The sequence below is a fragment of the Anopheles maculipalpis genome, chromosome 3RL (genome assembly GCF_943734695.1).
Source record: "Anopheles maculipalpis chromosome 3RL, idAnoMacuDA_375_x, whole genome shotgun sequence".
Taxonomy (NCBI): Eukaryota; Metazoa; Arthropoda; class Insecta; order Diptera; family Culicidae; genus Anopheles; species Anopheles maculipalpis.
In genome coordinates, this window is record NC_064872.1 from 80,875,740 (window position 1) to 80,887,147 (window position 11,408).

Genomic DNA, 11,408 nt, shown 5'->3' on the forward strand with positions numbered 1-11,408 from the left:
CGCCTACTCGTGTACTTCGCCGTTCGCATTGGAGTGCTGCATCCCATTCCAAAATCCTCGGATAGTTCTTGTGCCAGATGGAACAATTATATGTTATCGGTAATCAGCAAACCCGGAATGCTGGTTGTATGGTTTCCCGTGAATGAAATTACTTTTTGCCGCTTTTTCATCGCATCGCCATCATCCGGATGACAACCCTTTTCCTGGTGTGTGTGTGTGTGTGTGTTTTATTTGTTGGTTCGATTTCTTTTTTCTTCGGTCGAATTCGAAAAACACACTCATGCAGACTGTTGAGTTGTGCCGAAATCTTTACATAATTATTGTGACACAGTTCAATCGCGTGGAAAATTGTTTTCCACCTCGTCAAGCGTAGCACTCGGTCTGTGGTGGAGTTCGCTACAGCGATAGCATCGTTGCTAGGCTGGGAGTCATCTAACCTTTCGGTTTGCTGGTAAGAATTATTACACCGACTTCGGGGTACGGCTCTACCTTAAACGATGATGAAAGGGAAAAATGGGTTACTTACGTACCTTTTCGAAGGATCCACAGCCCTTCGAACGGTAGCTCGTCGCTTTCGCAAGGGTTATGCGGCACTTTTGAACCAACAAACTATTGCCTTTCACCCTTGTCTTATTCCCTCCGGACGGGAAGAACTAAATGGTCCACGGTACGTTCACGAAGCAAGCGTAAACTTTTCCTTTGTGCGATCATTGCGGAGCGCTACGGCAGTAACAGATCGCGAACAGAATCGCTCCGGTTTGTCCTTCGTCAAATGTGCTGCTTTGCGGCTCCTTTAGCTTGTCAATCAATTTTGATTGATTGGAAAATGTTTACGCCCAGCGTGCAACACGGCGAGACTGCTTTACCGAAGACAAGTTGTTGTGGTGAAACTTTGTTGCAGCATTTTCGTCCATTGTACTCCCGTAGGTGACGAAGGTGTGGACAACTGATCGTAAAGGAGATTGATTTTGTTGTTTGTCCGATTGTAAAGCATGTGGAATATTGTTTTGGCTTTGGGAAAATGGTGCAAGGTATGTAAAGTAAAGTTTGCTGCTTTTGCTAGACATTTAGAGATGCTTTTCATGAGTTTCGTTCACTGGAGGATTATTTGAAAAATTGGGAAAGCTTGCAGTGTCACAAACAAAAGTTTGAGTGGGTTGACTGTAGCATAAGGATACGAGTGGAAGACAGTGATCAGTCAATTAATTATGTACTAAAAACATAACATCGATTGGCAGGAGGGCGTGATATACCGTCAACAAAACAAAAAACTTCTATTGTAAATTGTCGCCACGTGGTTTTTTTTATATTTTCAACGAAAATTCACGTTGCGTTGTAATTTGTTGTTGAGAAGTTTTTATATTTACTATACTACTTGCGAATAATATAACTGACGGTATGTGGCGTAAGTTAGGCTTAGTAGATTTAAAGCAACGCAAACATTCTTACACGAACGAACTATAAATATTCTTGCTACGGAAAAATCTGGTGTTAAACAGGTTTGATAAAATGAGTGACGTCTACTATCGTTCCCAATAAAATAACCAATCACTAGCCAAAATATCTTTCCCCTAGCTCGCACCTTTCACCACATTTCGGAGGAAACCGCATGGCCCAGATTTCGGTTTGATCCAGCAAAGCCGGATGCAAAGTGCAAACTAAAGCTTGCCCCTACTCGTTACTGCTGGCTTCACAGTTCGTGGAAGAAGGCTGTGACCAGCACACCGGAACCATAGGTACAACGTCAGCGGAAAGGTAACCCGACGGTGGGGATGGGTTTTTTTGAAAAGGATGCAAAAAGGGCGCCCGCTTTTCGTGCGAGTGCGGCCGAGAGTGACGAACATCGAAAATCAATTTCCGATATGCCTTGATGCAGGTTTATCTATTTTCGCTACAAGAGAAATAAAATTGATATAAACTGGCGAGCGACACCGAGCCACTGCACTGGGACTGGCCCGGGTGAAGTGATTTACGGAAGCTGTCCCTCGTCAAACCGTTGCGACAAGCCACAGCATCTTCCCGGTGCCGGCTAATCTTGTCGAACTTGTGACGAAGCCTTTAACCTGCCACTCGTGTGCCGGTGCCGGCTGTGAGCAAACACACGGAAAGGAAACCTCCGCCTGGCTCAGAAGAAAATGTCTGATTGCACTTGAAATTCTATTTTATTTTATAGAGCATTTTATTGAGCCATCTCCGGCGAAAGCTGGTACCGTTTTGGGTTGCATCCTGTTTATCGTCGGGCTCGGAACGGAACACTGAGCTGCAGCAAGTGCTGCTTGGCGACGGCGATTGCAATGGCGACGAACCGCCGGTACCGGGTGCTGATCCCGTCGAGAGGATGTTTGAGTCATAATCTGTTTTTAATGAGATAAATTTTGATTTGTTTTTATGGCGGAACAATGTGGACGTCGGCGACGACCGATGCGGGATGGCTGGGTGGCTGTAGCTTCGCAATGACTTCTCGTGAAGTTGATGAGTATTAGCTGTTTACGGTAGTTTGCAGTGCAGTCCGTAAAATGGGCATCGGACAGATTTTCCCTTTGCAGGTGGTGCTGAAGCCAAATGGGAAGGAAATTATCTCGAGTTGTATTGGGAGTGTGTTGTTGTGTGGGGAAGGCTGGGTGGTAATTTAATGAGGGACACGACAAGCGTTAAGAATGTTTTTTAAAGATAGGAGTAGTCGTGAGTTTTATTAAGTTGTGATAACGAACAGCTTGAATACAAAACGAGCGTGAAGTTTTCAATTGAATTGAACATTTTTGGTATCAGTTTTTACGTATTACATGTTTTGTTTTTTTAGTGTTTGAAGTCATCTTCAGTTTGGACAAGAGCAAGAAAGAGATAAATTTAAAATTATGTTACTAGAAAATTTCTACTTCTAATAAGTGATATTATAACATCAGATTATTCCATTCAGCTGTAATTTTAACCAAGTCAAGTAAGCCAGTCATGGCAGTTGTAGAAGTTGTTAAATCAAAATTGATAAAGAAGTAAATAAAACCCAGTTGAATATTGATTCCTGGTTTTATTGTTTTGTTTTCCTTATTTTAACAGATTCCTCTTCATTTCTTTCATTTTTCTTTCTTTACATTTCTTATACTTCTGTTTTATACTTCTGATTTTACATTTTATGTGTCAAATATATATATTTTTTATTATTGCAGAAGCTCCCTTACATGTGAGCCGTCTAGGTATTATTATAAAAGTTTTTTTTGTCTTATTTTTATTTGGCACGTGTCTTGTTTCCCCATTTATTAATTTATATGAATTTTATATATTGAATTTTACTCAGCACTATAAAGTTTTGAAACTTCTGGTTTTAATTTATGCAATTTTATTTCCCGTATTATGTGTAGTTTTGTCATCTCTTTTTCACATTTCTGTTTAATTTAGTTTAAAAAATCTTCTACTGTGAATGCTCCGTTGAACGGGAGCATGTATGATGCGCATATATTATTGAATGCAAGACGCTATTCGTTTAGCCCCCAAACCAAACGTTGCTTACATCACTCAACCCTCTCAATTGCAATTGCACTGTCACTTTTGCACTGACACCAATCGACGTGGCTGGTCAGCTTGCGCCCTGCTTGTTGTAGGGGATGCTTCGATTTGAAATAATATTTCAAATAATTGTCAATAAACTGCACCGTAATTGACCACATCAATAAATCCCCCTCCCTTCGACCCATGCTTGCTTCCTCCTCAATTTTCTGCCGTCTGCTGGTTGAATAAAATTGTCACATGCTGCTGTTTGGCGTACCGGATGGGTGGGTTAGTTAGAAGGATTGGTTGCGAAAGTGCAACTGTCCAGCCGGTGCAACGTGAGTTGCAAGTGGTCCGATAGTCGACAAATCGCACACACTACTTCTGCAGCCTGAAACTCTCCAATCCACTTCATTGGTGCCGGAAGAGTCTCATCTGTGTGGTCGCCGCACTATTTCTCTCTCTCTCTCTCTCTACCCTTCTCTTTCCCATGCACCCTGGCAAGTGTTGTGCGGGAAACACGTTTTAGTGTGTCCACCTTCCCTCGATTGGGATCACCAGCTTTATAGTCATTGTTGTCACCATGGCCTTGGCAGTGTTCGCAGTGTACATCCGTCGCGGGCAGGATTCCCTGTCCGAGGGTCGCGGACCGACGGTTAGCGGGCAGCGAGATGAGTAGTGAAAATTTACGCCTTCCTTTCTGCCGGTATCTTCATTTCCTGTTTTCCAATCGAATCCTGATCTTCCTTCCCGTTCCATTGGGGTGGTAATCGGATGTGCAAATGTATGTTTGCCCGATCGTGTATGTGTTGCACGACGGGTATATGGCTACAACCATTCGCTACGTTTCGGTACGGATACACTGTTTCGGGTGAAATGCCGGTGGCCGGTTTAGCGAGACGGAAGGTGAAGGTGAGGCGGACCCTGATGCACGTGATTGGAAATTGTTGGCTGCCCTTCGTGACGTTGCCATCGCCACTGGCCGACACTCATTGGGCGGAAATTCTTTTATGGTGCGTGTGTTGAAAGCTGTGAAAGCGAGCGAAAATAAAACCACGCTGAAGCTGACAAAGTGTATTGGCACGATGGTCGCAGATGGTTGAGATTTGATTGAACTTTGATGTTGTTCTTCATCAGCATGCGAAGCGCAGGTTTTACGTGTATGTGAGTGTGTTTTGCTCTTCTCCTGCAGAAAGAAAGAAGCATGAGATGAACTCAAAAAATTCCGATCCGATGAGCTTTCGGTGTACACATTCATGTTTCAGATTGATTTCTTTCTGAACAATGCTTAGAACCGTATCAAGAAAATAAAAAAGCAGGTGACGGGATGAAAATATTTTTAGAAAGCCGCTTGATAACGGAACCATACGTTTGTTTGCTAGTAGAAATAATAGATGAAAATTGCATTGTGTTTTTTGTTGTCCTTCTTCTTAGCTTAAACATCTGCTAGACCTTGCCATGAAACTTGCTCATACCACGCAGTCAGCTTTGGAAAAACGATCCGGATGAGATTAAAACTCCGGCCCTGCCTTGCGAAGACCGACCGCCAAGCCAAGAAGATCGAATCATTATTGTACTTCTCTCATTGCTAAAACTCTAATTTGGAAATGGCTGGAGGGATTGTACTTTATTTTGAAAGATGTCGCGAAAGTGCAACACATCAATCTTGAAGAGAATGCCTTACTGAGTTCAGATTGGTTCTAAGTACCCCAAAAATAGTTTCGGTTATATGGGTAATAATACAATGGCGCATGTCTTCTCGTTTCCCGTTTTGATTCCTGTCGTTTCAAATAAGTGGTATCGATAATTCTAGTAAACCTTAGTAGACCATACTAGAATTTTCATCCGAGTGAAAAAATATGTAATAGTCTGCTTGCTACTACTTTAACCTATCTCTTCATCTTTTCCAGTTTTTCTCAAAAAACTAATGGCTTTTTGTGGCTACACTGTATAGCGCTATGGAGTCATGCTTGAAATCAATAGTTTTCTTAAGTAAACCACAGTGGTTTTTACTGAATTTTTGAATAAACATAGAAGTTTTTGGAAAAAAAAGTATGATACAATTTGTGAATAGTTACCCAGGGCTTGTAGCTTGATGCCAATTATTATTGAAGAAATACGGATCGACATGAGTAGTTCTAAGTTGTTGAATATTCTTGGAAGAGAATTGTGTTGCGATTTCAACCATGTATTGCTTTGTTTTAGCTTTTGTACACACAACTCAAATCCATTTGAGAAACTGCGTTCCATATCTGTTGATTGTTTAACAGGTTACAAACAGACTCTGAATGAACAACTAACAAATCTTTGAAACAAGCTTCACAATACAAGAAACAGCATGTTTGTACAGCAATTTTTCCATTCAAAACAAATATTCAAAACATAATCGTTGCAGTGCGCCTGAGGCTATCTGACCATTGTCTGACACAAATGCAGCCTAATAAAGTGATGCACACAGCATGATGATCCTATTTACTTACCTCCCATTGTGGCTCGTTAAGAAACAGCGTCACTTTTGTCGTTTCACAGCACATGTCATGAAGTGCGTAAGTGGTCCTGTTTATTATCTTTCCCAGCTTACACTTTCCTGCCATTTCCAACCACATTTTCTACCACATATCGTGTTTCATCTCCTCGAACATCAAATTGATGCAATCGATCGCTTCCATTGTGATGCTTTGTGAGCCAACTACTCACCAACTAATAAAACGCAACTGCACTTGCACATCATTAGCTGTTATCGTACGGATGGGACGTTGTTGTTTACTTGCACGGCGGCTGTCATCGTCATGAAAAAGCGTAACATCCTGTAGAAGAGATGCTTTTCCCATTTCCGGATACTACGCAGGCCGCTTTTAGGTGTTCTTTCCATGCGAATAAAGTCTTACCTTTTATTTCGAGGTTCTGCTTCTTTGAGCTGCCGGTGGTAGTGATGTTTTGGAGACTTTTCTAAGCAAGTGGATGCAAGCAATAAACCCTCTCCGCTCTGAGTGAAGCCTTCTTACGATGACGAATTCCGTTACAAAAGAAACTTTTCTCGCCTGCCCTTCCCTGTTTGGGGTGTATTACATATTTTCGTTTCTAGCAAGTGAAGCAGTATTTACGTAAGTTTATCAAGTTCCACATCGCACCATTGTTGTTAGTTTTGCATAAATGATAGGAAGCCATTTGCGGCGAAGAAAGCTAAAGGCTGCGGTTACTGCCAGCTCGGTTCAAAAGTTACAACAAATGCATTTGTGGGCTTTGCTGGTACCGGGAGTCAAGGGAATCGAAATAGCAGCCTTCGGTCAATGGAAGGATGAAGTTTCAATGTTCACAAAAGGTAGCTTTGTGTCATATTTTTACAGTCCAGTAGAATAAGTGGAAAAATCATTATGTGTTCCTTAAAACTGGTGATGCTTCTGAATGTTTTGCATCGAAGAAATTCGCTCGTTGGGGTGCATGAAGAGTGTATTGTGTAATGAGAGCTAGTCCTAGGTATTTATTGCCATGTTGCTTGTAGTCGTTTAACAGAGCACGAACTATCATTCCTGTTTGATAGCATGTTGGCCTTGTGAAATTTGTAAGAAGCATCAAAACAGGTGAAAAAATATACAAATCAAACAGATATCTTGATCAAGATGCATCTTCAGGTGTAGCATAAGCTACAGCTGCTTCTACATAACAAAGTACACCACCGTACGGCGAACCATTGGCCTCACTTGACTCCACGCAGGTGGTATCGTTTTCCAAATGGAGGCGCCCAGTACCTCACAACAGTGAAGGTGACTCTGGTGGTGGTGGTAGTGATGGTGCGGAAATCCCTTCAGGGACGGGTAATGGGTACGAAAACTATTATGACAAGCGAGCGACGAATTGAATTGTGTCCCGTGTTTTGCTCTACCACCGGCAAGCACCGGGGCCACCCGCCCGGGTGGCAATACGTCACCATAACTGTCGTGGCGTCGCCATCAACAGGTGAGTTTGGTTGTTTGAGCAGCGTAGCGTCTTGCACCGTTCCGAAAGCGACACACAACAATAGCTCAATTGTGTTGTCGCTTGCAGGAGAAACGAATCGTTTTCGTAGCTATCTTTTTCGTTTTTTTTTTCATTTCTCTCGTTCACCTTGGTCGCTTATGCTGTACGCTAGCTAACTGGTTTTTGCCGTGGTTTGCTTCCCGTGCCACGTTCTTGTAGCATTGAAGAGAGACTTTTTTCTTGGTGGATTTTTACCAAGGAGCTTACCACTGCTGGGCAATAACATGTTTTCCACAAATCAGTAGCAAATAGGGGAAAAACCAGGCGACGGTGATTTGTGCATCTGCTGCTGTCATTAAAATGCTATTCGTCGAATCAGATTTTCCGTTTCGTACGGGTTGTATTTATGGTTGTTTTGTGTGTGATAGAATAATAAAATCTATGAAATTCTTTAATAAAAAATATATTTGTGCTATTTCCATAAAGTTTAATATTGCATGAAAAAATTAAAAATAAATTTAAAGTGCAGTTGCATTTTGATCTTGTTGTGATTATCGATCATGTGCTTATCACATTCAAAATGAATTACTTTCAAACATTTTTATAAGTCTGATATACTTGTGTACTGAAAAAAACCTGTCCACTTACAAGGAAAAAAATAAAAATATTTTTTTTTTAATTTTAAGGTTACAACATTTTGGAGCAATCTTGATTAAAAGGTGAGAACGGCGCTAACTTTCATAAAATAGGAACGGGATTCAAATATCATTCAAATTCCTGGCCTGGAATGGATAAGCTTGGTAAACTTATCCCGATAAAACTCGATAAAAGTTTGTAAAATATGATAGTTAAAAAACTTGCTGAACTACTTTTTCAACCTAAAAACTTGGGAGAACTTGAAGAGAGAAGCAAACAGCAGTGACTATGTTCTACGAGTCACTTTATAGTTTTGTGAAAAAATTCAATTTAAATTCTTCTTTGATTATTCAACTCCAATTCTTAATAACAAACCACATTCTAATCACTTTTAAGCAAAATTTCAATTATACCATGCCAAACAGATTTGTTCAACAATTGTCTGAACGCACTACCATGGAACACGAGAAAATCACACAATTTAACTTTCAGTTTGAATAGAAATTAACACCGTGGAGTAGCTTTCGATCTAATTAATCAGAGAAATGAGTCGCACTAGGCTGAATGGGCCGGATACGGTGATTGATACTGATTTTAATTATATTTCCCGTGTGTCTCTTACGCCTAGCTGACAAAACTACAAAAACAGGATCGGAAGTAAAAAAAAAAGGAGAAGTTAGAAAATACCACGCATGAAAAACGAGTTGCAATGGGAATCGGTATTTTGTATCCTGTGGGTAACTTTTTTTTTGCTGCTGCTTTCAATCATTCGCATCATCCACTAGCGGTATTTGCAAATCCTTTGTCGTGGGTGTTTCTTTTTTTTCGTTTTTTTGATTTGCCATTTTGTGTTATGGTAGTTTCTAATTCTTTTTTGTTGATTTTATCCACCTCTATGAGTACACGAATAACTGGTTTGGGAGGTGTTTTTTGCCCTCGTTTTCCCCGCCGGGCTCGAATCGTGTTCACTTTTTGTCACCGGTGATCCAACGCGCAATTTCCACTGTTCAATTCAATCAATTGATTCTTCAACACAATCTCTCTCTCTCACTCTCTCTCTCGCTCGTTTTCTGTCTCGTCCCATAAAGCATCACAACTCGTCGACGTCTCCATCGCAACGGACTCAAGGACCATGGGAATGCGGGAATACGGCCAGGACGATCGTACTGCGAAATATCCTAACACAAACAGTGCAATCGCAAGTGCAACCGATCGCTACTGTGCTGCCATTCCGATTGGGTGGTGCAATGTTCTCCGCTCGCGGATGGATTGCAATGGAAGTTTTTGTCGTCCCCATGGAAAGATCCCCAACCCCTCGCCCCCCCCCCCCCCCTACAACGGTGGTGCAAGTGGTGTCGCTCCCAATTTCAATCTCGTCACGAACGCAACAGTAAATACGTCGATAAACAATATTTTCCACCGTATTAGTTTTTCAAACAATTATTCCGCACGCTGTCTTTTGGTGTCAGGTTCTGGTACGCAAGGTTCTGCCACGTTCGCCCCTGTCGCCCCGGTCCCGTTGAGTCCGGGCGTTGTTGTGCTTTCGCGCGAGGTCCAATTATATTTTTCCGCCAAACTGTGCGTCCCTTGCTGGTCACGTGAGGATGCACCGGAGCGGTGGCTCTATCGATGGGTAGTGTTGTTTTTTGTTGGTTGGTTGTGTGTATGTTGTTGTTTTTTTGGAACGGTCGTCTGTTTGTCCGGTCGTTCTTTGATTGGCACGGTTCGGGTTTATTTCTTCTATTTCACGAGCAAGCGTTCGATGATGGAAGTGGGATTTGAGTTGAGTCGTTCCTAATTAACACCGACTGCTTTGCTCATTGTGCTTGACATCGTTAGTGAAGTGCATTGGAATACGTGCTCGTTTTGCTGTTTCATCATCTTGACTATTTTTTTTCCTCTATTGGCTGGATATGTTGTGCTGATTATGAGGAGTTTCATAGTGATCGAACGGGAAAGTCACGAATACAAATACAAATTAATGATGGTTACTAAATTAACATTTTATTTCGTTTCATTGGTTGAATATTGAATTCATGAGGAACCTTGTTTAGGTCATGTCCGCCATAACACGTGTAGTAATACAATATAATTTTTGAAGCACTTCTATGTCCGAAAAGTAAGGTGACATTGGATGTCAAATTTCGCGCGCCAAAAGAAGCCCCTTGTTTTTATTTTTCGTTTGTCAATATGTATGTTTTTGACAGTTCTGCCACGTTTCAAGTCACAACATCAACTCGGCTAGTAGTGACAATTTGTTTTCGGAGCTTCGCCAAGCGGTTTTATCCATATTGATCATGTCCAAGTTTGTGGAGCAGAGCGCATGTATCAAATTTTGTTTGCGCAATGAAATAAAAGCCTTCGGGGAAGAATCTATGTCGAAGAAAAATGTGATTTCAAGAATGGCCGATGAGAAGGTCGAACACGAGGACCGTCCCGGGGAGATCATCCACCTCGACCGACGACGCCCACGTCGTCCAAATCAAGGATTTGGTGGTCAACAATAGTTGGTTGACGAAACGAGACCTTTCGGAAAGTGTTGGGATTTCCAAAGCCTCGGTCAAAACCATCCTGAAAGATGTTTTGGGGTTGAAGCGGTGCAAGTTTCGCCTGGTGCCGTCTTTTGAGGGAGTGTTTCGAAACAACTAGCACCCAAATTGTTCCGCTAGCGCCGCATTCGTCAGATTTGGCCCCAGCCGACTTCTGGCTGTTCAACAAGCTAAAACGGCCAGTTTGGGGACACCGTTTTGACACTATCGAGGAGATAGAAGCCGCAGCGACGGCGGAACATAAAGGACATTCGTTTTCCACCTGCATCTAGGGGTGGGAGAAGAGGTGGAAGAGGTGCATTGCATCGGAAGGGGATTGCTTCGAAGGTCCTCCTTGGGAGCAAGGAGTTCCTCCTTCGGAGCTCCTCCTTCGAAGGACCTCCATTTGGCCTAATAAAAAACTATTTAAGAAAAAAAACGCAGTCACTTTATTTTTCGGTCACAGTAGTATTTTATACGTGAAGTAGCCGAAACATATAAGAATGATTCAGGATATTTCATAGTCTATTATTTGAACATTAATTAAATGTTTGTTGATACTCGGTAGTTGTGATTGAAATTTAGTTTTAGTGTATTAAGTAATAATTTTATTAAGTTTTTCGGTTAATTCAGCACCTACAGATCTCCTTGAAAAATGCACCTTCTGGTCTGTGGCGTACTTCTTGATCTCTTGATTGAAGACGGTTATATAAGAAGAATTCCCTTATACGTTGAGGCTAATTGAATGAAGATGCGTTTTGGACGATGAGGTCTCTTGCTAGGTCCCATACATTACATGATGTT

General features: G+C 41.7%; 1 protein-coding gene across 1 annotated transcript in view; it reads left to right on the plus strand.

Annotated features, from left to right (window-relative positions):
• LOC126562593 (replication factor C subunit 5) overlaps positions 1–1,197 on the plus strand; it is a 431,263-nt gene extending 430,066 nt beyond the window's left edge. The window contains exon 5 of the mRNA XM_050219142.1: positions 1,188–1,197. Within this exon, the coding sequence (XP_050075099.1) occupies position 1,188 (1 nt within the window). The 3' untranslated portion in view covers positions 1,189–1,197. The remainder of the gene's footprint in view (positions 1–1,187) is intronic.
• Positions 1,198–11,408: the final 10,211 nt, after the last annotated feature.